At 44.7% G+C, this 27,454-nt stretch overlaps 1 protein-coding gene across 2 annotated transcripts in view; it reads right to left on the bottom strand.

Annotated features, from left to right (window-relative positions):
* Ets1 (ETS proto-oncogene 1, transcription factor) overlaps positions 1-27,187 on the bottom strand; it is a 125,704-nt gene extending 98,517 nt beyond the window's left edge. For both annotated transcript variants that reach the window (XM_015998404.3, XM_076575951.1), the window contains exons 1-2: positions 27,052-27,187; positions 12,721-12,803 (exon numbers count right to left, since the gene is read on the bottom strand). In XM_015998404.3, coding sequence (XP_015853890.3) covers positions 12,721-12,803; positions 27,052-27,169 — 201 coding nt within the window. In that variant the 5' untranslated portion in view covers positions 27,170-27,187. The remainder of the gene's footprint in view (positions 1-12,720; positions 12,804-27,051) is intronic.
* Positions 27,188-27,454: the final 267 nt, after the last annotated feature.

Genomic DNA, 27,454 nt, shown 5'->3' with positions numbered 1-27,454 from the left:
TTACACGTGCTGAACAGGTTCTATTTAGGAATATATATGCATAAACACATATATGTGCATGAAGTAACAATTAGTGAAAAAAGAGGCCATGGACCTGAAGGAAAGCAAGGAGGAATATGTGGGGCATATGGGAGGGTCTGGAGGGAGAAATGTTGCAAATATATTCTAACCTCAAAAAAATTAAAATTTCAGCCGGGCGGTGGTGGCGCACGCCTTTAATCCCAGCACTCGGGAGGCAGAGCCAGGCGGATCGCTGTGAGTTCGAGGCCAGCCTGGGCTACCAAGTGAGTTCCAGGAAAGGCGCAAAACTACGCAGAGAAACCCTGTCTCGAAAAACCAAAAAAAAAAAAAAAAAAAAAAAAAAAAAAAATTAAAATTTCACAAAAAAGAAAAAGAGGGAGATAAAGAAGGCTCATCGAATAAAGAAAGACACTTGCTGCCAAGCTTAGAGACTTGAGTTCAATCCCCAGGACCCAGACAGTAGGCAGAATCCACTCCAAAAGGCTGTCTCCTTACTTCCACATGCATGCCTTAGCATGAGAATGTGGGCATCCACCATACCATACACGTACAATAAATAAATGCTTCTTCTCTTCTTTTCTAATGTTCTTCTCCTTCTATTTATTCTCTCTGCCCGCCAACCCCACCTATCTTTTCTCTTGCCTCACTATTGGCTGTTCAGCTCTTTAGTAGACCATCAGGTGTTTTAGACAGCCAAAGTAACACAGCTTCACAGAGTTAAACAAATGCAACATAAAGGAATGCAACACAACCTTGCATCATTAAACAAAAGTTGTTCCAGAGCATAAACAAAAGTAACACACCTTAAAATAATATTCTACAATGCACTGGTGATCCCAGAGCTCTAGACGTAGAAGCAGGAGGTCCTTCTGGAAGCTGACTAGCCAAACTAGGTGAATTGGTGAGCTCCGATTCAGAGAGAGACCCTGCCTCAGTAAACAGAGTGGAGAATGATGGAGGAAGCTGCCCAACCCCAATCTCTGCCTTCCACACACATGCATGCATCAACATGCAGGGGAACATACACACATGCATGCACCAACATTCAGGATAATATACACCCATGTACACACCCCACACACACAAACACATGCAACCAAAAAAGAAAAAAGAAACTGTTCCTCAGACACATTCCCTCTGTGACTGCCTGCAATCAAGCCAGAGAACTCTGCTTTTCAGAGTGAGATGTATCTGCCATTGACCACAGGTATCTCTGCTGGCACATGCTTCTGAGAAGCCTTTCACAGTTCTGTATTCTAAACACCTGCCTGCTTATTAGACATTTCACGAATCTACTTGATAGCCATTTCGTAGAGTATAAGAATGGCCTTATTACTCAACAGAACCACATCAACAGCCTCCATTCATTATGAAACTGTCCCAGTTGAGGAGAAAGAAGCAGGGTACTGGTGGGTCAGGAGTGTGGGTGGTATAGCCCCATCTCATTGTTTAAAGGGAACAACCTCAAATAAGCTGCTGCACAGAAAGGTTCTTCACCTGCACCTTCCTTTATTGGCTGCAAATGGAGATGCATCCGTGAGAGGTTTGAGCAACACACCCATCTCGGCTTCAGAAAAGCATCTGGCGGTTTCTCACTTGCTCATCCCCACGTGGTTGCCGAAAGGAACTGACATGCACCACACACCTGCCAGTACCAGCTGGCACACTACCCATCCTACCAGAATGGCCCCTTTGAATCCCCACCACCCTTATCTCCATTTTACAGAAGAGCAAACTGACACTCGTAGAAGGAAAGCCAATTGCCAGAGGCCACTCCGCTTATAGAAGGATGGAGACAGAAATCTAACCCTGGTCTGTTTGACTTCCAGCTGCCTTTTCTACTACATATACAACAGGAAGCTATGCGGCCCAAAACTGGTTGTTAGAAGCCAGGCATGGTGACACTTATTTGTAATCCCAATGCTTAGGAGGAGGAGGCAGGAGAATGACTAGTTTTAGCCCAGTCTGTGATACAGAGCAAGACTCTGCCTTGGTAAACTAATTCAATAATATGTATGTATATTCCATAGTAAGTATTTGATGAATTATGCCAAGATGAAGTCTCAAAACTGATATGCATGGTACACTTAGGCTATGCCAAGTATTATATGGGATGCTCAAAGTATAACAGGACTAAGAAATGAACCACACCCTGAGGAGCTGTTGTGTAACCGTTTCCTCCTAGATTGAAATATTTCATCCTACAGAGAAGCTGCTAAAGCACGAAAGTTAAACTACCCAAATTAGCTTCAGGAAGTCCCTGAAACTGACCAGATTCACTAGCTCCCCCCCCCCCGCCCCCCGCCAGAGTAAGCAATGAACACTGAGAGTCCTTGTCAGCGGAGCAAAGCTGAGGTGCAAAGAAGACTCTGAGACCAGAGCAGCTGCTCGGAAGAAGCCACAACCAGCCAAGCTCACTGGAAGAGGTTTAGAGCAACTTGGAAGGGACGCTCCAGCCTGTTTACCTGCCTGCAGGCTGTGCAGTGTGCTTCAGGTTCCCAGCATTGTGAGCTGTCACCCATGCTGGGGTGGGCTTTGGAGATGCAGCTGTCTTTGAGTCATTTTTGATCCTTTAAGTAACCCTTCACCCATACTCCTGTAAGTAATCCCAATAACATTCATTGGTTCGCCAAGTTGGACTTTGGTGACGTCCATACTTTCGTCTGTCATGGGTGCCTATCGAGGGTAAGTAGACATGTGCTTTGTCTCCCCGGGAAAAGTTTGGTCACACAACAGGGGCACACCGAAAAGCTAACAGGAAGTTCTAGTGAGAGGGTGTGACGGCACTAAGGACCAGTTTGTAGGGGAAAGGGCAAGCAGACTAAGATGAGAACTGTAGGTTGATTGACATTGAACACTGGTGAACGGCCACGCAATCAGAGCGTAAAGAAGAGGGCAGGTCTGCAGTTCAAGACAGACACAACTACAGAAGGAGGAATGAAAAGAGGTTCAGGCAGGTCAGAGAAAGCTGGAGACTGTTAGTGCGTGGGGACAAGCCTTGGAGAAAAACATTGTCTTGGGCACCCTGTAGTGGGATGTGCTAAGCACCGACAGTTAGAGCTGAGGTACAGGCTAGAAGTGAGCCATGAATACTAGAACTTGGAGGTTGTGTGTGTGACTTATTAACTCAATACATTCTAGAGAGACTCGCTTGATGGTGCTAGTCGGATGGACCGGGCAGGAGAAGAAGGTGAATAGGTGAGACAGTCAGTCAGCTCCTGTCAAGCCACACAGGGAGCTGAGGCAAGAACGTCAGTCTGTACTACTGACCCTGACTTCATTTTATTTTCAAAGTATTTAAACTAAATGTTTATCTCCATAATGAATTTTACCTCAATTATGATTTTCAATTGTATTAAGATAGTCTCTAGATTCATTGCTGACTTTGAGTACCCGCCTCACATGAAGCCCCATTAATCTTGCCTAATCTAGCTATGAAGAAAGACCTAGTCTCATGTCATCACAGAGGAGAAGGTGGAAACAGCCATACCGTGGTCTAAATGAAGAATCAGCAATGAAAGAAAAAAAGAAAAGGAAGTCTAAGACACACAGAGTGCTTGCTCTCGGATAGCGAAAACGCTGAGCGGTATGGCACATGTAAGGAGGGTGGAAGACAAGGCCACTTGGGTTCATGTTTAGGCAGAGGAATGGCAGAGCAGCTTGGTAGAGCAGTTTCCTAAGACAGGAAAGAATGAAGTTAGATGCGATTGCATAAAGAACATACTTTGAGCACAGATTCAAGGAAACGGGCAGGTGAAGCAAAAAGGAAACTGATAAAATACGGTTCTGGTGTCTGTTGTTTTTCTGCTCACTGGAACAACATGCCTGACAGAAACAGCTCAAGGGGAAGACAATTTCACTTGGCCTTGAAGTTTCACAAAGCCTCAGCCCATCATGCCAGGAAGGCAAAGCCAGGCAGCTTAGTCTGTGGCACAGTAGTGTGCCACGGTGACTTGTTCTACAGCTGCGACCAAGGAGAACATAGGTTGCAATAGGGATGTTCCAGGACCACCCTTAGTGACTTCTTGTGCCATCCAGGCCCCACCCCCTGAAGGTGCAAGGGCTTTCAAAATCATAACACAAGCTAGGGACCAAGCTTCTAAAATAGGAGCCTGCAGAGGATAGTTCAGCTGCACGGGTCTGTAATGTCAGGAGAAATAAGGGTATAAAAACAAAGATGTAACAGTTGATGGTATAGAAGAAAAAATAGTAAGCGTATGCAGTTGTGGTGGCCAACATCAGAGCTTAAAGCGCCAGTGGTGGTTTCTAAGCATCCACTAAGAAAGAGTGGGGACAATGTAGCCAATGAACCATAGGCCCTTGAAGTCTCTGCCATGCTCTATCAGAACAACTCAGTAAGTATCGCTGCCGAGAGGCATTATGGGAGAGCATCCAGGAGCCTGCAACCTAAACATCCCACCTACCTAGTTCTGAGAGCCAGGAGACCAGAGACACAGCTTTGTCACCGCTCTGCTTTAAGGGAGGCCTGAATGCACTAGCCATCTTCTCAGAGGACCACATGCCCTCTTCTCACAGTGAAGAGCTCTCTTGTCGGTGCCCTCTCTCTGCTCCACTGCTCATGCATCAGGGCCAAGTCCAGCACCTTTGCAGCTACTGTTCCTTCTGCACTGCAGGCAGCTGTGTCTCCAGAGAAAGCATTTCCCCTCCCCTTTTAGTCGTGCTACATCCCAGAGCCATTCTACTTGTTATAGTCCCCCAAAGTCCCCCAACATTGGAAGAGGGACTAAGGGAGTACTTTTATACTATCAAATCACAAACATATGGAGCCAGTGTATCTGTGAGAGATAGTGCGTGAGCTGTTCTTCCAGCCCCTCTCCAGCTTCAACCAAGCAGCCTCCAGGTTGCAGGTGTTTGCCCATTCTCTCTCTCTCTCTCTCTTTCTCTCTCTCTCTCTCTCTCTCTCTCTCTCTCTCTCTCTCTCTCTCTCTCTCTCTCTCCTTCCCTTGTGTCTGCACAAAAACACCACCTTTCCTTTGCCTGGCTACCGAAGCCTAGGGTTTAGCCTCAAGCCGTAAACACAGAAGGCACAAGAAACACTTCAAGATGTTTTTCAATGCAGAATTACAGCGGAGTCAGCACTGGGCAGGATGGACATTGTGATTTGTCATCTAGGATGACTGTATTATGTTCTGGGAATGTCACAGACACGCATACACTCTACCAGGAACACAGAGGCCTATGAAGCAGGAAGCTTGTGTATAAGTCCCGTTCCACGGCCACAGAGCTGTGTAGCCTCTGGCCTGTCACTTGACCTCCCTAAGCGTTTGCTTCCGGAGGAGGATAGCTTGCCGATCTGCAAGTTCCTTGCCAACTCAAACTCTCCATTTTGCTGACCTGAACACATTCCTTCTCCTGACCTTGTAACTGGCAATCTTCATCAGATCAACAGCCCCGGGGGGACAGACGGAAAAGCCTATTGGGCCAAAAGCTGTCAGAGTCAGAATGTGAGTTCACCACGGTGTCCTTGTCACGTTCACACTGTGTCCTCATGCTTCGCAAAGCCATGCTCGGGGTGTCCCTCCCGTATTGCCCACTCTCCAGAAGAAAAAGGTGAGGCTTAGGCGGTTCCTGAGGTTGAGCAGTTACTGGGATCTCAGGTGGTGAAGATGATAAAACACTGCCATGCCTAAACAAAGACTTCGAATGGATTCTGAAGTCTCTCAGCCCTGGGCGATGCGGCGTACGGCAGCATCGCCTTCCACTGACCGCAAGCATGTCGGCTAGAACTCTTCTTCGGGCAAGGCTAAGGAGGAGTTCTGAATAGGCTGCTCAGAAGGGCACAGGGACACAGAGCTGATTCTTGGGCACACTTGTCCTGCTCTGTCGAGAGGTGGGAAGGGAGGCACAGCCAAAGTCCTCTGAGCTCTCCTGAGTGTGACTGTGGAGGAGGAGGGACGAAGTGGGGTACAGCCACCAGGAGAGGCAGGAACATACAAAATAGCAACATCCCAGGGGGCAATTCTAATTTTAGACTCAAGGCCAGGAAATTCTTTTCAAAACAATGAGAGTGATAGGCTTGGGCCTTGGTGAAAAGGCAGGCTGGACCCTCTGCAGGTTCTGAGAACGGAGAAGAAGCAGAAGGAGAGCCGAGGAAGAGAACGTCTAATGTGTTCTTCATGTGGACTAGCTTTTGGCTTCCCTGCAGACCACTGGGAATCTATGTGCCAACCAACAACACAAGGGCCTCCACTCACATCAGACACTCACTGAGACCCAGCCAAGGGGCATGGATGTCGTGGAACATGAAAAGGCCCTGAGAGTCCCAAGACATTACTGTCTTTTTGAGAACTTTTAGGTGAGATGAATGTCATTTGTCAGTTTTGAACTCCTAGGATCTCTAAGTTGCCACTCACTCAGCCAGAAGCCTTTAAACGCGCACTGACAACCCCCATGGGATGACAGTTTCAGGTACTCCATAAAGTGAAGTATACGATAATGCTAACTTGGAGCCTTGGGAGAGAATCCAGTCAGGAGAACCTGCCCGGCTAAAAGACTATCAGTTCGGCAGTTTTCTCGGCAGTCTGTATAATGGAGTTCTAACTCCTTCCTAGATCAGGGGAGGCCAATTTTTCATAAATAAGATATGCATGTGCATGACTAAAAGTCTGTTCTAGCCAGGTGATGGTGGCACATGCCTTTAATCCCAGCACTTAGGAGGCAGAAGCAGGTGGATCTCTGTGAGTTCAAGGCTAGCCTGGTTTACAGAGTGAGTTCCAGGACAGCCAAGACTATTTCACAGAGAAACCCTATCTCAAAAAAACCAAAGGAAAAAAATTGGAAATCAATCTGCCTCAAGACCAAATGATACCACTCTTGGGCATATACCCAAGGGATGCCCAATCATACCACAAGGACACTTGCTCAACTGTGTTCATAGCAACATTATTCATAATAGCCAGAACCTGCAAACAATCTAGATGCCCCTCAATCGAAGAATTGATAAAGAAAATGGATAAAGAAAATGTGGTACATATATACAATGGAGTATTACTCAGCTGTAAAAAAAAAAAAAAACCAATGACATCATGAAATCTGCAGGCAAATGGATGGAACTAGAAAAGATCATCCTGAGTGAGGTAACCCAGACTCAGAAAGACACACATGGTATGTAGTCACTCATAAGTGAATACTAGATGCAAACCAAAGGGTAATTGGACTACAACTCACAGCTCCAGAGAAGCTAGAGTCTTCATCCAGTGACTGACAGAAGCAGACACAGAGATCCACAGCCAAGCACTAAGCCAAGCTTCCGGAGTCCAGTCCAAGAGAGGGAAGAGGGGTAAAGTTCATGCTGGGGAAATGTACAAGCTTGTAGGAACTCATGAACTTTAGACCAACAGCTGTGGAACCTGCATGGGACCAGACTAGGCCCTCTGCATACTGAAGACAGTTGTGTAGCTTGTGGTCTGTTTGAGGGGCCCCTGGCAGTGTGATCAGGATCTATGCCTGGTGCATGAGCTGGCTTTCTGCAGCCCATTACCTATGGTGGAACACCTTGCTCAGCCCTGATACAGAGAGGTGAGGTTTGGTCCTGTCTCAGCTGAATGTACCAGGCTTTGCTGACTCCCCATGGGGGGCCTTACCCTTTTGAAGGAAAGGATGGGGGTGGGGTGGGTCAGGGGATCTTCCATTGGTATGTAAAATGAAAAAAAAAACTTAAATAAAAAAGAAGTACTTATTACATTCCCTTTCCAAGTCAAATAAACAACCAGATAGAGTGGGGAAAAAAATGTCAGTTCTAAGTTTTCATATGCCAATAAATAACTTTTTGAAAAATGAATAGGGCACACATCTTAAATAACAGCACTCAGGAGGTAGAGGCTGGATGATTTTCATGAGTTTGAGGCCAGTCCAGTCTACAAAGTGATTTCCAGACTCTGACTCCAAAAAAAAAAAATTAATAAAATGAATACAATAGTAAAGACTTGCTATAATTGAATATGTTCCCCCAAACCTATATTTGAGACTTATTCACCAATGAGATAACATTAAAAGGTGAGGCATCCAGGAGGTGAGAAAGTCATGGGGTGACACCTCACTGATGGTATAAGATCCCTTGCAAGAGAGCTTAAGGAAATAGGTTGAGTCCCTCCCATTAGTCAGTCATGTGGGAATGAGCATTCATCCCCTTTAGAAGACACAGCACTAAGGCACCATCTTGGAAGGAGACACTGAGACCTTACAAGACCCAGAACCAATCAATGTCTTGATCTAGAATCTTCTTAACTTCCAGAACTGTAGCAATAACTATTATCTGTATAAGTTTCCTGGTCTCGTAAATTCAGTGATAGCAACAAAAACAGATTTGAAAAGAGATTTGGATCCATCTATGCTTTGCTGGTATTACAAAGTTGGACAATTCATTTAACCATGGAGGGCCTTTATTTTCTGATGTTGTAACATCCAATGTGTGTCCTGACTCTGAAATTATTTAGTTTATACTGACTGACCCTAATAGCTCAAAAATGCCCCATTCTCTAAAATGCTAGAAAGGAAGGAAGGGAGGGAGGGAGGGAGGGAGGGAGAGAGAGAAAGAAAGAAAGGTAGATGATAGATACATAGATAAACATACATATACATATATAGGTACTCTGTTATACTTTCAAAATAATTTCATCAATGATAGAGCTATCATCACCCCCAAGCAAAAAGAAAAAGAGGAAACTTTTTACAGCTTCTACTGAGATTCTGCATTTCTTTTGAGTGATCCCACTTTTCTAAACAAAGCATTACCTACAGTGCTGCAAGATCCCCATAGAGCTGGGGTGGTACCTAGAGAGGCTTCACAGTATCAAGCACAGATACAAACAGCATAGGGACAGCACATGATTACTCTGTGAACGCATCCAAAGGCTGGACTCCACGAGACGTGGGGATATCAACAGCCAGAGCCCCCTCTAAGAAAAGAATCCGCTGCCCAAGGAGGCCAAATTAAACTAAACTACTCTAGATAAGAGAAGCAGGTCTAGTTACACAATGGAGCTGTAAACCACCAACGCATGACAAGATAATTTTGATCTGGTGGCAAGAGGGCTCTTTCTCATGCAGGGGAGCATGAAGCAAGATTTCCCAACAAGAATGTCGCCACCTGTACCCCAGTAGCGCCATCTTGCTCTGACAACACCCCTGTAGAGAAGAGTAAAAATCTTCTTTCTCTATTCCCCCCCCCCCCGCCCCACACCAAGAATCTTAACACAATTTAAGAACCCAGATTAGAAAGAAAAGACATGGTGAGTGGGAGAAAAATGGAATTAACTGAGCTCATCTTCATGGAGGCGTTTGATAAGAGTGTCCCCATAGAAGCAGCACTGTGACCTTCATGGTAGATTATAGTTACCTTTTGTGTAGGCAGGAATGCTGTGGGTCACAGCATTCATAGTGTGCTCACCTTCACTGCTTAAGGACTAACAGATGAGGTCTTTCTGCCTCCGGTGCTCAAGTGTTTGCCGCGGTGATCATCTGCAATGCTCCTATCTTTGAATTATCCTCTAAAGCCCAAGGAAGAGTTTCATCACGGTTAGGATAAGCCATAAAGTGGAACCACAAAGGCTCTGCTCTCCTGAGCAGGTAGGTGCTATTCTTGTAGCAGCAGATTCTGATGAGAAAGACTAAGTTCCAGTGGCTTCCTGACCTCACTCTCTCACACCATACTCTAAAATGACTCCATATTCTTTAGAATACAGCAAAAAAAAAGGTCTTCACTTGGTATAGCCTGGTGTTCTTTGGCTTACCAGACCCTGGAACAGAGCCTAATAAATGTCTTTTGTTATTGCTTTGTTTGTTTGTTTACAAATCACACAGTCTCAAGAAATTGTGTTTTAGCAACAAAAAGGAATATAATCCAGGTGCATCCTGCAACTACCTGCCCTGGGATTACAAGCTCCATCTAATACATGCTATAAATAGGGCAAGAGGAAAATGAGTTCCTCTTCTGCTAGCCAGAGTATCTGAAGACAGAAACAAGCATATATATATTCTATTAATCAGCCAATCATAATGGGAGGGAAAAATATACAAATGAAGATAGGCTGGGTGGCCGAGACATGTAATTTCAGCTACTTAGTAGGGTGAGGCTGGACAATCACAAGTTCTAGGTCTGCCCAGGCTACACAGAAAATTTAAGAGTAGTATGGGAAGAGTAAGGGACTCCTGTCTCAGATTTTTAAAAAAATTAAAAAGAGGACTGGCTAGAGATGTGTCACTCAGAAGTAGGACACTTTACTAGCATGCTTGAGGTCTAGGTTCAAACATCAGCACTATATAAAAGAATGGAAAAGAGAGGAAGGAAGGAAAAAAGGAAGGAAAGAAGTAAGGAAGGAGGACTTCATATGTCCTTGTGAGACTGGCAGGATTCAGTTAATCTCAGAACCTCTGTGTCAGAAGCAGGGAAGAAGGTTTGGCAGTTATGAGCACATATTACTCCTTCAGAAGACCCAAGTTCAGCTCCATCGCCCACATCAAATGACTCACAACCTCCCAATAACTTCACGTCCAAGGGATCCAACATGGGCACATGTACTCATGTACACACACACACACACACACACACACACACACACACTCTTTAAAACAACCAAAACTCCGAGACAGAGAGCTCGTGTGAGGACTGTCACTTGGGACTTATATTGGACCTGTAAGTCTCTGACCTCGGTGGCCGGGATGCTGATCTTTGGCATCACCATTTGAACATTCAGTGAGGCAAGCACACAAGTCCATTAGCACAGTCTAGGAACAGATGTCGGAGCCAGCCAGTGGCTGACAGTGTCTCTCAGGTCCCTGTCAAGCTGAGACCTAGCATGTACTCAGGCACATTTCAATCTTCTGGACCCTTCAGTGATCACATGGATGAGGTAGCCCTGGTCTCATATTGCTTTACTCTGCATAACACGACAGGTGTCAGACAAAGGCAAGGCGATTTATAAAACTGAGAAATGTTTTAAAGGATGTGTGATGTGTGTGGAGGCATGTGTGGAGATCAGACAACAACTTTATGGAGTCAGATTTTCTTCCACTTTTATGTGGATTCTGGAAACCTATCAAGTCACTAAGCTTGCACATCAGGTACCTCTACCCACTGAGCCACCTTGCCAGCCTAGAACTCATTATACGATACATTCACAGGCTTGTTTGCTTTTAAAGTTTTGTGCGACAATTTCTGAGTTTGTTATCATTTGGAAAATAAAGACACCATATCTATATATTTTTTAAAAAGTGTGTTTGAACTATGGTGAAAGTGTGGGGACTTTTCAATGTGGTCACTCAAACAGACTGAGATGTCCCCTAAACACAGAGTTTTACCAAAAGAAATTCTGATTGTGTATTTCATTTAAACTCTTGGGCACCAGTGCATTCCGTGTGGTACAGTACCCTAGGGCACCCACCCTTGGCCCCGGTGCATATTGCTATGTGTCCCAAAGCCTGCAGCCCTGGGAAGAGGCGAGCAGGCCGCTATTATCTCTACTTTCTATACAACTCAAGGTGCTTCCTACTAGCCTGTCCACATGATCCCCAAATAAGGTCAGTAATTCCTGACAGCCTCCTCCACACATCCTCCGGGTCAGGAAGATGGTCACAACCTAGGTCATGTTTAGTTAAAACTATAAGCAGTTTTGCTCTCTCATGCCTGCCCTTCTCCAGGTAGGCCGGCAGACCGGCATGTAAAGAACTATGACGCACGAGAGGGCCAATGAGCCAGCACTGGAGGGACTTCCAGAGCCCACAAGGCTAGCCAGAATAGCATAACAGGAAAGAGCACTTCCTCGGTCAGATAAAAGGGTCCCACACACCACCCATGCAAGTACCTGGAAGCTGAACCCCTCCCACACAAAAGCCAGACAGCTTCCAAAAGTGTTGTTTCTTTACCTCCTGGCTGTGACATCACATCCTTCATTACAGTTTCCCGAGGAGCTAACCCAACAAGCCAGAAGACTCATGCTCTGCCTTTGACAGATTGGCCCTGAGGCAGAGAACATGAGTTCCTCGCCAGTAGGCCGTTACCTGAGAGCGGCAGAGCTTTTTACAGCTGTGGTTGAGATTGCTTTGAGGGCACTTTCAGTACAGCAAGGGACCAGAGAAGGCCCATGTGACTTCTAGTTCAAAATTTGAGGCTAGGCTGCATGGTAATCTTTCAGAACTAGAAAACGATTTCGAAAGATTGCTTATTGGTCTATTAAGACAAATGTTAAATGGACCCCCCTGGAATGGGAACATTGTCTCCCGAAGTAAATCTGCCCAGCTTAAGTGTGTTCTGGGCACATAGTAGGATCTGCCTTCAAATGTGAGGCTGTTCTGGACCAGCATGCTCCACTTAAGGAGAACTGACATTAAGAGCTTCCTATTTTTACTATGGAGCTGTTGGAGTATTATAGGAACTTAGCTACATCCCTGGCCTCTCCTAACTAAGTGATGGTAGCACTTCCCAAAATTAGACAGCCCAACATGTCTCTAGGCATGCAATATCTCCTTAGATGGAGTCTTCATTCTCTGAAACTACAAACCTTCAACAAATCCAGGATTTCTACTTTATATTGGTATATAAAACATGGATAGCCTCACAATGGAACTCCTCCAAGAGGTCCAAAGCTGAATCCCTGGCTTCCGCATGTCTCCAGGGGCAGGAAGAAATGCACAGAGGCTGGGTGGGTAAGGGAAGGAGGCAGGGAAGAGACCATCACTCACCAGCACTGCAGGACGTGGTGCAGAGTACGCGGTGGGGTTGCCCATGGTGGAATCCATATAGTAGCTCATTCTGTTCTCCACACCTGTGCAGAAGAAAACATTGACTAAGCCTCTGGCTGTACATGGGTGTGAGGACATTAACCCCTGAAAGGCATCCAAATCTTAGACCTGGGCATCTCCTCAGGGCCAACTTGTTCACTTTTTTTGTGAGGCAGAAAAGTAAATAATTCAGAAAGGTAGGTAGCCTCATCCAGGGATATGGTGGGACAGTCCCTAGCCACAGCCAGCCAGCATGGGTCACAGATCATGTCTGTGTGCTGCAATGAGTGACAGGTTCTAAAAAACATCCCTTTGACAGGATCTCTGGGCAGGAACCAAGTCTTGTGTGTCTTTTTAAATAAGATCTCCATCCATGGTTCACATGTTCCCAACCCCAACCAGAACTGACATATGGCAAGAATTCCATATGGAGTAAATAAATTGTTGACAGAATTTAGAGAGACTGTATTAGAGGAAAGAAAGAAAATCGCTTCTGTGAAGAGCCTTCGTCCCCAGGCACAGAGACAGACAGAAACCCTGCAAAATAGACCGGACAAATACATCGGATATCAAGCAAAGGGCTTGAAAATCATTCTTGACGAGATCTATTAGAAGTATTGGAAGTCTGAAGGAGAAGAATGCTCCTGGAATGCTCTAACTTAGAGGGATTTTCCAGCGAGCTGCCGGTCACCAAGAAGATTGTTGATCTATCAAGCATTTCTGTTGAGTAGAGTGCTCTCCAGAGTGCAAAAGTTCACACACTTTCATAAACTCAATACTACACATAAAAATATGCCTTTCTTGAATGATTGAGAAGATTACATTCCTAGGCCTATCGTTCAGAGGCCAAATTCCTATTGTTAGGAAGTGACATTTCATCCTAGCTGCTTTCCAGTTCCTGTCCGCCCTTGCCCCCTCATTCCTGTGTGTGTTCAAATCAATCAACCTATTTCAAGAAAACATAAAAAGTACAGAGATGGGTTTTACGTTCAGTTTGCAATTCTAATTCACTATCTTGATAGTGCCTGATAGTCAATGGCATACCTACTTTCACAAGGATCCTGCTCACAACTTGACCCATTAAGCCACAACATCAATTGGGTAAGAAATTTGAGCTTATAAAGCAGAACTTATCCTAGAGCTGTGGGGTTTTGATTTGAAGTACTTTACCTTATTAAGATGTCTTTCCCCCATCCCTCACCCAGCAATGCCTGGGGCAGGTGAAAGAGCTGGGCTTGTGGTCATAAGAGCAGGAAAGTTCTCCCTGACCCCCACCAGCTGCAACACTCAGGAGAGCAGGCCCTGCACCTCTCCATGGCAGCACAACAGAATCAACCCTGTTAGCGCAGGTGTGGGTGAGCCAACCCCAAAGTTGTGAGCATGGGAGAAGTGTCCCCATTTCTCATCTGTCTTGTGGTAGCATGGGCAGGAGAGAATCACCCCCCACCCACCCATCAATATCTGGTGCAGGTGGGAGACTTGGCCCTGTGGTCATAAGCGTAGGAGAGCCAACCTTGTTAGTGCAGGTGTGGGTGAGCCAGCCCCAAAGTTGTAAGCAGAGGAAAGCTGTCCCATTCCACATCTGAAAGACCAACCCTACAGCTGCCCAGGCCCAGACCCAAGGTTATGACTTGGCCCACCCCATCATCCACCCCATCTATGATCTGCTAGAGCATGGGAAGGAAGCTGACCTGCAGACCCAAAGCTGCAGGATCTCCACAACACAGGGCAACAATAGAATATCCAGGAGGAGCCCTAGAGAGGGCCCAGTATTGATAGGGTAGTAGAACCAGAGGCCTTGAGCCAGACCAATGACTTTGTAATGAACGCTTGCAGGTAAAGACATATGGACAAAGGGGTTCATGGCATGAATCACTGTGTCACACTGCAGCTTCCATGATGAGATTTTTTAAAGTTTTTCCCTTTTTAAATTTTATTTTATTTTTTTCCTTTTTTCTCTTAAATTTTGTTTTATTTGGGGGTTGTGCAGGGGGCAGAGAGTGGATGGGAAGGGACAGGGAAATGAATGGGATCAAGATACATGATGTAAAAAACATGTAGAATAAATAAGTACATTTTTTAAAAGATGTCTTTCCTCCTCAAAGTACAAGAAAGTCCAAATAATATTAACTCCCCCTCCCAAAACAAACAAACAAAAATCAGTTAGTTAAAAACCAGTTAAATAAGAGTTCTAGGCAGCTAGGCTATGCTACTTAAGATTTCATCCATGGACCTGGAGAGGTGGCTTAGCAGTTCAGAGGAACCCAACACCCTCACACAGACATACAATCAGGCAAAACACCAATGCACACAAAATAAAAATAAATAAATTATTTTTAAAAGATATATTTTAAAAAGAGATTTCAGCTGGGCAGTGGTGGCACACGCCTTTAATCCTAGCACTCAGGAGGCAGAGGCAGGTGGATCTCTATGAGTTCAAGGCCAGCCTGGGCTACAGAGTGAATTCCAGAAAAGGCACAAAATTATACAGAGAAACCTGTCTGAAGAAGAAGAAGAAGGAGAAGGAGAAGGAGAAGGAGAAGGAGAAGGAGAAGGAGAAGGAGAAGGAGAAGGAGAAGGAGAAGGAGAAGGAGAAGGAGAAGGAGAAGGAGAAGGAGAACAAGGAGAAAAGAAAGAAAAGATTTCATCCTTGTCCCTGCTGTAGCCAGTGGACCCAGGAAGAGCTCATCAGTGATGACACTGAATGGCTGGAAAAGATCAAGGATGGCCATTCCAAGAACATTGTTTTCACCTGTCTGTCACCTCTTGTCCATTCAACGATTTTGCTAAAATTAGTAAGCGGCTCCATGTCTCAGACTCTGAGAATTAGATTCAGATAACATGGATCATCATGGACCTGTCCCAACCAGGTGTGGGATGAATAGTATCCAGATACTCAATGGCCCCTCCCTCACTGAAGCATTCTCTCTTACTGGATTTTGTTTTCATTTTAATCTGAAAAATTAACTTTAAATGCCTTAACAAATCACCATCAAAATGCACTGATATAAAAGGATGAGACCTAAAAGCTGCATTAACTATGCCACACTGAAAACGGCCTACCATGATGAGAGTCCCTGAGAAAAAGCTGGCCAGCCCCACAAGGTCCTGCAGGATGGTTTATACCTTCATGCTGGAAATGTCCAGGCATGATGGATGCTACTTCACAGGAGCCATTCAGCCTTCTGGTGTCCCTCCAAAAAGCACCACAGATCCCGTGTCCCTACAGGCCTGTTCTCCAACTCACAGCCATACAGAAGGCAGTATCTATTTATTCCTTCAATAGTTACTCTGAACCTCCTATGTATGAAGCAATGTGCTGGGCCCTTGAGACATACTAGTAAACAAACACAGATTCCTGACCTCCTGGCCCTTTGGCTTCTAACAAGCTCAGGAGAAGAAAGCTGGGAAAGACAGAGTGTATGGCTTCAGAAGTGGAGAAGACAGATTCACATGTAACTGTATCATATTGTGATCAGTAGTTTGCCAAAAATATGGAAAAAGTAAACAGTGGTTGGTTCTATGGGACACACAGAAAAGGGAATCATGGAAGACTGCAGAGGGAGGTGTGACCCATGGCCCTGTGAATCATGTAGACTCCCACAGCAGTAAAGGACCTTCGCCCTACTGCATGTCCAGTTTACTTACATATTCCCAAGAGAAAGAACTTTACGCATTGACAGCGCTGTACCAGAGACCAGCTCAAAGACAACAAGAGTTTCTGTCTGCCAGCCAGACAACACTCCCCTTCATAGCAACAAACTTGGAAAAAGATCCAGTGGAAACATGTTTTCTCTTCCAGTTGACAGAGAGAGGGAGGAAACCTCTGGCTGAACATCTGGTGCATTCTGTGCTGGACCATACTCTCCACAGCATGAATGACACTTCCCTTGGGGAAAAGCCCTTTGCCCAGGGAGGAAACTAAAAAGAGGGAGTTGCCAGGGATCTCAAGGGCTCTCATCGCAGGAAATAACTCTGGGACAGAAAGCGATTGCTGCTTTATTATTTTTTTGGAGAAAGAAGAAAAGAACCTGCCCCTTTTCCAACTTGCAGATTGTGACACAGAACAGCTGCTAGAAATCTAATCCTTTCTCAAGATGTAAAAGGTGTGTATGTGTGTGTGTGTGTCTATGTCTGTGTGTATGTTTCTGTGTGTCTGTGTGCATGTCTCTGTGTGTGTCTGTGTGTGTATGTGTGTGTATTGTCTGTGTATGTGTTTGTGTGTCTGTGTATGTCTCTCTGTGTGTATGTGCCTGTGTGTGTGCCTGTGTGTGTGCCTGTATGTGTGTCTGTGAGTGTGTGAGTTCTTTCTCCCCTTGGCTTTTTGGCCAGCTCCCTCCCACATGACAACTTCTTGAACATCAGCTGGACTTGAACGTTTTGTCTTGGCCTTGCACATGTGTGTTACCTAAATAGAAAACAACTGTGTGATTTTAAGCCTTACTCTCCAGCTGAGAACCCTGAGACCCGTCTCAGTGGAGAGATGATGGGAACGTATGGGAACGGTGCATCATACAGAGCTAAATTCATTTTTCCTCAATGAAACCAGCCTTGCTCAATGAGCAGAATGGGTGCTTCCAAAGTGAGACTACTAAGCCGTACTCGCAGCCTTCCACACCCCCGCCATGTCCTCAGCCCACAGAGCCCTGGTGTATGCTCCACAGCCTTCCACTGTGTAACTCAGCTCCTCCCTTGTCCTTCTTCGGTCGCAGTGTTCCTGGAAATGCCCTCTGTCCTCCGGTTCCTGTGAGCCCCATGTCTCCAGAAGCGTCTAGGCTTGTGTCAGACCCCAAGCCCTCACTCACCTCTCCCTCAGCCACTCTTCACCCCAGCAGGGACTAGCTACTCCTTTCCAAGAGTCTCCAGCGTATTATCTTCCTATTGTTTACACTTATCACAGAGCTCTACCAACATCTGTGTCTGTTTATCTCTCCCACTCAATCCCGAACTTTGCATGACAGAAACTCAAGTTTTCAGTGGGTGGATGGGTGGGTGGCCAAACAACTCTCCTAAGCCTAAGAATGGGAGAGATGAATTAGCTGTGAACGCATTTGTTTTACAAATCAGAGGCTCTGCCTAGACTGCAGGTCTGGATGAAGACCACCTGAAATGAGTGTGCCCCATGTCCATCTCTAAGCAATCTCTGCTTCGCTATGCTCACGTCACTATTTCGTGTCACCTTATGTAGGAAACCTTTTCCCACTGCCCTGTGCGAGCAGCCACACCACTGCACTTTGCTGTCTTCCCTCTCAGCCCGACCTCACTAGAATTCAAACTCTCCAAAGCAGAGCTTAATCCATCCCCAAGTTCCTGCTGAGTCTTACCACGTGACTGACATGCAAATAACTGCTAAGGATTAGAGAGAACTTGTACACAGCCTTTGGTTCATGTTAGTTCCTTTTAGATGAAGAGGAAGTCTGAGACCACCCTGTCTGCTGCCTCATTAGACCCGGACCCTAGGGCTTCACCCTTTCCAGTCGCTTCTCTACCTTCTTCATCCTGGACCTTAGGGACCAGGCAAGCTATAGGCTGAGGAAAGAAGAAACAGTCAACAGTTTGGCCTATGGGAATGTCTCATATCCAATGCACTCCTTGAAAACTAGTTTTCCATTCATTTCCAGAGAGTTTTTTTCTTTGTGGCCATTTCAACTTCCACCTGGTCCAGCGGCCTCTTAACCCTGCCAGGGCCTGCTAGCTCACATCCCTACTCACCCAGGTCAAGGGGCAATGATGCACAAAGCAAAGACATTAGCAGGCAAGAGGGACGAGGGAGGGAGAAGCAGCAGAAGACTAGGGACCCTGAAGAGATAAGCCTTGGTCCGGCTGAATCCAGTTCACACAACTCTGTCCTGCTTGATTCCATCAGTAGGTAATGAGACACCAGTCAAGGGCTTTTAATTTTATACGATCTGCCCTTAAAGGAAACCTATGACTTTAAGCAACTATCCCAGTAAACCACACTTGATTTTTTTTCCTACTTCCCAGGCATAGTGGTATGCACTTATAATTCTGGCACTCAAAAGAGTAAGGCAGGAATATAGTGAGTTCATGGCCAACCTGGGCTACAGAGTGAACTACTATTTCAAAGTAAATAATAAATAAATAATTTCTCCAAATGGTTAACATAATAAAGTGTATTTATTACAAATGTTTTTAAAACCCCCATATTCTAAAATCATTCTTCTATAAAATACTTTAAATTCACAATAGAAAGTCTTAAAATTGGTGACTTTTTTTATTTTTTAAGGATATTTTTCTGAATGCCAGCAAATCATTTGACTTTTGAAAAATGGAATTTAAAAGCTGTCCTTTGTTATCCATTATGTATATTTAGAAATCAACTGCCATTTTTATGTTTGTTTAATGAGATATTTTATAGTTGGTTTTGTTGTTTTCTTCATCAACAAATAGGTACCTGAATGTGGGGAAAACAATTCAGAAAAGCCTCAAATGGATCTAAAAGAAATCCCATGCAACCCCACCATCCACAGACAGTCACCTTCATGCTATAGTCTGAATATGCTGTTTTTTTTTTTTTTTTTTTTTTTTTTTGGTTTTCCGAGACAGGGTTTCTCTTGTGTAGCTTTGCGCCTTTCCTGGATCTCACTTGGTAGCCCAGGCTGGCCTCGAACTCACAGAGATCCGCCTGCCTCTGCCTCCCGAGTGCTGGGATTAAAGGCGTGCGCCACCACCGCCCGGCTGAATATGCTGTTTTATAATCTGCTTTTTTCATTGATATTTGACATTATGCTGTGGTGGGCATTATGTGTCCACAAGTATTGCTCTATATCCTGAAGTTTAAGATTGTAAACACATACAAATATTCTACATTCCATAATATATAATTAGCCACAACTATATTGCTACTGTCAAAATATTTTTTTTAAGACTGGGTCTTTTCATATAGCCCAGACTGGCCAGGAGCTCCCTATGCAGCCCAGGCTAGCCAATCGTGACAAGGAAAGGAAGTCTGTACATGTTCAAAGTTGATGTAATTTTTTCCTGAATATTCTCCATGTTTGGCTAGTTGGATGAAAACAGGGGTCTGACTATGCCATATAAACTTGTCCTGAGCTCTGTGGTCACCCTGATTTTCCTCTTGTAAGTGACACTAAAATGCATAAAAGTATGATACTCTACCATCCTCTCTCCTAGAGTCGCAGGTTGCCTCAAAGAGAGACCATGTCTTTTTAGGTGGTGCATACCATTCATGTAACCTGCATTAGTTGACTGGGTGAAGGAGCATGCCAGAAAATACCCAGAAGGGTGCAGATCTTAGGATAGAACTACCTCTCACCACGTGTTATGAAAGGTGTCCACTCCCAACAGTGGACTTGGGCTTCCTAAAGAACAACAACAGAGAAGGGGTTGATCGTAAAAATATAATTAAAGGATAACTTAAAGTGTTGACTACAAATAATACTGTATTTGTCTCCAATCTAATTAATGTACCACATAATTTTGTCTGTTCCCCACCGTTATATTTATATCTATTTATATCTAATTCCCACACATGGTCCACGGTATTTCTCCGGTCATTTTGGAAGGTATCTTCCTGATTTGTTAGTATAACAAAGCTACCAAGGCCAGTTTTCTAAATGCTTTAAGAGAGCTCACTAAATAATGGAACATTCCTTACCATGCTCCTAGGAAACATTGCTGTAAAGCAGCAGTATCTCAACCTGTGGATCACAACCTCTACACATAATCAAATGACCTTTGCACAGGGGTCACCTAAGACCATCAGAAAACATGGGTAATTATATCATGGTTCATAATAGTAGCAAAATTACAGCTATGAAGTGGCAACAAAAATAATTTTATGGTTGGGGGTCACCACAACTTGAGGAACTGTACTAAAGAGTCACAGCGCTAGGAAGGTTGAGAACCCCTGAGAGACAGAGGCTGACTGTGAGTGAATGATTAGAACTGGGGGCTGTCTTTCTGCCTCACTAAGACTGAATGACCCTCACTCTCCTCAGCAAGGATTGCAGACTCACAGTGGTAAGTATCCTTTAAATAGTGGCGTTGACCAATAAAGGCTTGTGTGTGCTGCCCTCTCCTTCTGTGTCTTCAACAGCCACCTAGTAGGTGGCTCTTTCACAAAACTCAGAGGCAGCAACTCCTACAGAGTGATCAGCATGTCCTCTTTCTCTCCAGCTTTACTGGTAACCATCTCTAGCCCTTCCTTAAAGAAAAGGACTCATACCCATCTCCTATATCTTCTGTCTCTGAAATTTAGAATTAAGCTTAGCATTGTCAAGTCCTATATGATGTATATAACTAGTCTTCCTTACAATACTAAAATGGGCTCATGCCATTATGATTTTATAAGCATATATTCTTTTGTTCCTCCTAGGGACATAGGTCACTAATGTCTCAGGGCTAAATGGTGGTTTAAGGGAGTTACAGAGATGGCTCAGTGGTTAAGAGTTAACATGCCTGTCACGGAGGACCTGTGTTTAGTTCTTAGCACCCATATCGGGCACCTCACACCCTCCTGTAACTCACCCCCAAGGTATCTAACCCCTCCCACTACCCTCTGCAGGCACTTGCCCCACCCATACATGTAAACATATAATTTCAAAATAAAGAATTTTTTAATGGTGGCTTTACTCTTGTACATTATGGAGGTGGGAATAAGGAGTGTTTCATGATTGATTTAGGCACTTCATCCTGGATAGAAAAACCCCCTTGCCATCATGTTGTCAGAATGCATTGTCAACGAGAGATACAAAGGTTCTATTGAGCTCCAACAGCCTCCAAATTCAACTAGGACAGTGGCACTGAAGTCTCTGAAACACATCAGAAACTGGCAGTCTGCTCCTTCTAGTTAGCAAGGAGGAGCATGTCATAAGAAAAGTGGCCCTTGGTAAGAAGAAAAGTGCACTGATGATAGTGTCCTTCTGTCCTGTGTATGACCCTGAGAAGCAACAAATGAGTACACTTGACCTCCAGGTGCACCGCAGTGCTGTGGCCAAGTTAGGTGGTGATGACGACTGATTAAGATTGTTTTAGACTTCAAACATGGAAACCAAAAGGAAGAATCAGGAAGAATGATGCTAAGCATTTCTTTCTTCTCAATCACAGATGTCTTAGAGGTCAGGGTTAAACAGTTCCTTGGCCAAGTCAGACCCAAAGAATTATAAGACAAAAATGTCAACTCTCACCCAATGCTCACTGCTAAAGAAATTCTTCCAAAGCCTGGAGTCTTAAATAATTTCATTTCACCTCATAGCGTGTGGCCTGCATTTGCAATCTAGAATTGAAATCGGGTTCTTGCTTGTCAGAAGATCTCAACAAAACATGAGAGGTCATAAATAGCAAGATTTGGGGAATCAAAGGGGGCTGGATAGTTTTAATATTTTGCCTCTAAAACGGAATTAAAAGACACCAGCTGACATGGATCTCTCAAATCTGGCAAGCAACTTCTTGGACTATGCCTAATTGTGATTTTCATGGTGGGGTTTCATTTGTTTTATTGCCCAAATTCTAAGGTTCCAATTTCCCAGCGTAATGCTAAACAGCTTGCTGGCAGTCTGCTGCTAAGAGTGGTTTCTCAGAGCCGGTGAAATTTGGACTCCCAAAAAAAAAAAAATTAATCAAACCATCTCATTTTTGCTTCAATAAGCTAAGGCCAGACAGCTGAGGTGTCACGAAGAGCTTCACAGATGGTTGAGTGGACTTGACTATTCATCCTGAGGAGGCGGTCATGACAGGATTTCTTAGCTTCACGGTCTTAGTTTCTTCAACTATAAAATGAAGACAAGAATACCAACCCTTTGAGGGTTGTTGAGGAGGGATATACAAAATAAAGGTATTTAGCTGCATTCCTTATACCTAGTAAAAAAAAAAAAGTCAATAAATTATTGCTATTTTATCAGCAATGCCTGGCAATTACTGTTCGTAGGAAAGATGGGTTTTAGTATAATTATTATATTAGTATTATTTTCACAGCTCGAGGTAGCAGAGGTTACTTATTTAAGAAGCAGATGTACTGGTGGATATCTTTAATCCTGGGATGCAGAGGCAGGCAGATCTCTGTGAGTTCCAGGCAAGCCAGGGGTACTTAGTGAGGCCTTGTCTGAAAAAAAGAAAAATGAGAAAGAAGGGGAGATGGACAACTAGAACATCATGGTTGAAATCTTCACCTCTTTTTCTAAAAACTGACATTTAAGTCATCCAAGAAACTAACCTCTTTAACGAATATCACAGGCTGAATATCCTTAGCCAAAAAAATTTTGCAAGACAAAAGAGCCATGGTTTTCAGTGAATGCTAGGCATCCTGCACCATTGTTATGCATACAACCAAGAAGCTAGCATATTCTTACAGCTCCAAGAGAGCTCTTGGAAAGACTACAGATGTTGTCACACAAACTAGGAACTACTGCAGCTTCCTGAGCTATAGATATCACTTTTTGTGGAGTAACACATCAACTGGCTATAAATACAGGGAAGTTAGTTGCCTGCTCTGGAAAGCATTGCAAGGGTTCCCATTTGTCTGGGACTTCCATTTGTGTAGCTGTTGTTGTTTTTGATTTGAGGCAGGGGCATCCAAACTATGAATCACACATGAATCCTAATCTCACAGTTCTGGTTACAAAGCAGCTTCGGGCCTCTACTCCGACCATGTGAGGATGGGTGACCCTACAGGTCTCAAGACCTCACTCAGGAGCAGGGCTGGACTCACCTGATTACACTTGGTACTTAGGAAGCAGAGCACCTGGAAAATAAAAGCAAAGACTTCGGCCACAGCTGAGCACAAGTCTGCACGTCATAGGTGCAGGGCACACCTGGCCAAAAGAAAATGTACAAGAAAGGCTCACTCTCCTATGCCAAAGGATGGCCAAGACTTCTGTCTTCCCCAAGAAACATGGCTAGCTCTTTAGCCTCTGAAAAACCTCAAAAAACTGAAGCCCTCGGGATCCTTTAAGACCAGGAATTCCAGGGCAGGGAATGTAGGAAGACCTTCCTACAGGGGACGCAGAATGGTAATATATCCCTCCACATTCATAGAAATCATTTAAAGACCTCCACCCAGAGGCACCAAAAGATGATTTTAAAGACTGACTTGTCCCAGTTTTTAAAAGTGTCAAATGTTTTTAGAAACTCTTTGAACAATTTTTTCAAATGTTCGTGCTCCTAGAATTGTTTTTAAATAAAAGCCAATAAAATAGAAAATCGTATTTTTCCTATGAAGGATAGACTTCTGATTGGCTGAAAGTTTTCTGCTTGACTCCGATCAAGAGGTGCTGACCCAGCTTTCCCTGGAGGTGCTGGAACCACACCTATACCACCGGTGCATGAAATTCACCTTCTTCTGCTCTATGGAGAAAAAATAATAATAATCCCAAACATGCTTCTCTCTCCCCCACTCTGCTGGAGCTACAATTTTGTTTTGTGTCTCTTGAACTCCAAATATTCATGGAATGTATCACACCATTTGAAATTGTATTGTCTGTTATTTCCAACCCCTTTTTTTCCCAGCAAAATATTGCTTTCTAAAAGAAATTATATAAAATTGAAAATATGTATGCATACCTTCCGCAGCCCTCTCTAAACAAGGCAGGGCATGAAGTAGAAGCTGGACTTGGTGGGATGCTTTACTCACTCAGGCCTTCCAGACATGCAGCTCTCTCCAGAGTCAGTGTCTGCTTGGCGAGGAGTAATTTATGGACTCGTCTTTGGAAAATAGGCCTGATCCCCATTACCCTCCCAGATACCTAGCCAAAGCCAGGCCGCTTCTGTGTGTCTTGGAGTTTCTGCTTCCTGGGATAGGAGTCCGAGCCCTGTGTTCTCGTTCCCTCGGTTCTGATCTGGTCCCACCCAGAGCTCACCCCCGTGATTTCAATGAAGGAGTCCACACAGGGCACCTTTCGGAACAGGCTGAGCAAGGGCTCAGCAAATTGATTGCACCCCTCTCTTGGGTGAAAACAATCTCCTAAAATGAGGGAGTTGGCTAAGTTCAAAAGAGTCCTGTAAAGCTACATCCTGAGCAGAGTTAAGAAGGCCTGGGAGGATCTCACATATACATTTCGCTAGGATTAAAGAAACAAGTATTGCCTTAAATGCCATTAAATCGATGCCTCGTATTTCAGTGTCACTCATACACTAAATGCTTTAAATTTCTGTGAAGAAGAAAGAGGGAGGAAAGAGGAAGGGACACAAGGGAGCAGAAGGAGAGGGGAGGGAGGGAGGGAGGGAAGGAGGGAAGGAGGGAGGGAAGGAACGAGCCCCAACTTTTGGCATGTACCCATCTCTTCTGCCTCTCGATATGAGCCACTGAGGAATTTGAATAGGCAATTTACAAAGGATCACTGTCAGGGGTTGTGTGTCTGTTCACCAGTAAATTAAGCCACAAGGCCCACACCTGGAAAGAACACATGAAAGTACAAGGGTGGTGGTGTTGAGATGCATTCCCGAAGGAAAGGAAGAAGGCGATGAAGATGAAGACTACAATTCTATATAGAATTCTATATAATGACCAGGTCCAGGAGAACCAGAGAAATTTGCCCACACACTGAGGCTGTCTGCCATCACAGGCAGAAATCTGTGCTGAGTACCTGTCCCGACCGCACTGGTTTGCCTTAGCCCAGTCTGGCCCTGTTGGCTCTTTTATTTTTCCAAAGATCTATACTACTTACTTGGAGTCTCCCCTCTTTGTAAATTAGGTGGGGCATCAATAATCACTTGTATTTTTAAGGAAATAAAGCACCTTATGTTCATTCAGTAACCTCTCCTCAGTTACAAATGCTGACTCCCGTTGAATCCAAGCGCTTATCCACTTTCCTCCTTCCAAAATTCAGCTCTAACCCTCCTGGTCTTTGAACTCCACCATCCTTAGGAATTTGAATAGGCAATTGGAAGCGTGGGCTCAGCAGAGAACCCAAGGTCACCGACTCCAGGTGCTGGAGGATTCCCCCACCTCCCCAGACTCTGCTCTAGCCCTTCCCGGCACCTCTGGCAACTAGCACCTGGGTGTAAGGTGCCTTGTGAGGCAAACAGCCCCTTGGTAACCAGACATGTGTCCTGAGTCCCCAGCAGCGGATCCAGGACGGAAAAGGCTGTATGACTGTCGCCTGCACTGCTATTCCACTGCTGATCGGTAAGTATGGAGGTTGTCGATTTACAATTAAAAGCAGTGTGATCCTTCAAATATTAATATTAATAACTGCAATCCCTAACACATGAAAAGACCTTTTCATCTTCAAAGCACTTCTCACGAATTAACCCCTTACAGCTCTCCCTGGCCTGGCTTCTGAACAGCAGGTAAACGAGGAATAGAGCGTGATCGGAGCCTGACAAACCAAAGGGGTTTCTCACTAGATAAAAAAAGGTGCTGAAGTAATCCAGACCCCATCTGATGAAAGGGTTAAAGTGTCAGTAATTTTACAAATCAAACGGAGCGGCCAGAGGTACGTTTCAGGATCTGAATTTCCTGTTGTTTCCCACCCAGTTAGTTCCATGCAGCGACACAAAGTAGGAAGGAAAACCCCTTTGGGATGAAACAAAAAAGGAGCTTTACAATGGAATGTCACGATCTCGCGCCACCCAGCATTTTTGTACAGTTTACGCGCAGAAAAATCTGCTTTGAAAGGTGAGAGCAGATACTCTTAGAGTAACAAGAAGACCCGTGCAAAGTGGAATTACCGTCCCAACTCCAGTCTCCCTTGGCAGCAGGGGCTCAGTGCAGGAGAGAAAGCCCCTCCGACCTAGAGACACCCCCACAATCACCAACCTACAGGGTCTTGCAAAGAATTGTTGGGCTTTTGCAGGACGTAAGTCACAAGGTGGAAGAAACGACCCAATAGGCAAGCTTGCCTTCAGAAGATCCTAACGGGTAGCGATTTGCTCTCTGTGAAAGCCATTCATTAAGGCGCCGGTAAGGGGGCGGGGGAGGGAGACAAAACAGTAGACATTCACTAATGGAGAAGAAAGAAAGGAAAATTTTCTAAGTGCAACTGCAGTTTTATTTCTCCAGAAGGGTCTGCAAAGGATATTCACAAAAAATTGTGAAGTGTCATTTGCAAGGATCTACAATGTGAGTGGTTTTGCCTTTGGGGACGAGGGATAACAAGAGTCTTGATTTTCAGCTTGTCTAATGAGGTCGGGAAGTAATTTTGAAAAATACTGTTAAACAATGGAATAGGTGAATAGGGAGAGATGTAAAAAGAGGAAGAGAAACATGCTGTATATTAAAAGTTTCCCTTTTTACCCTTTAATTCATAAAATGTGGGGAAGGAGAGGAAAAATGGAATGAAAGTTTTCAACAGAAACTCAGCGCTCACTTACTACTTTGCCGGAGAGATGGGTGAGGAGTGAAATGAGCTTCACCGAAGGTCTGCCGCTCTTTCCAGCTTCTACCTGCGGGAATCCTGGGCTCCGGGGCTAAAGAGGATGCAGAGACCATAATGCTCCTAATAGAGCTGCCTCCTGAAATGGGAGGTGTGGTCAAGCTAGGGAAGCCGAAGGGGCGGTCTCCAGTCAGCCTCTGGGACTTGGGCCGCGGTCAAAAGGGCAGGCGCTGTGGTCTGAAGCGGAGCAAATATTGTCGCTGTCTGTGGCAGCACCGAATCACACCTGATTATTTTTATCCTTCAAGTGATGCTTCAAATAAATATACCTGAGCCAGGGGTAAAACGGGAAGGAGGAGAGACAAAAAGAGCGAGCTAGTTCATTGGGGTGCACTAGATTG

Source organism: Peromyscus maniculatus, chromosome 7 (genome assembly GCF_049852395.1).
Source record: "Peromyscus maniculatus bairdii isolate BWxNUB_F1_BW_parent chromosome 7, HU_Pman_BW_mat_3.1, whole genome shotgun sequence".
Lineage (NCBI taxonomy): Eukaryota > Metazoa > Chordata > Mammalia > Rodentia > Cricetidae > Peromyscus > Peromyscus maniculatus.
This window is presented reverse-complemented; position numbering and strand designations above follow the sequence as displayed.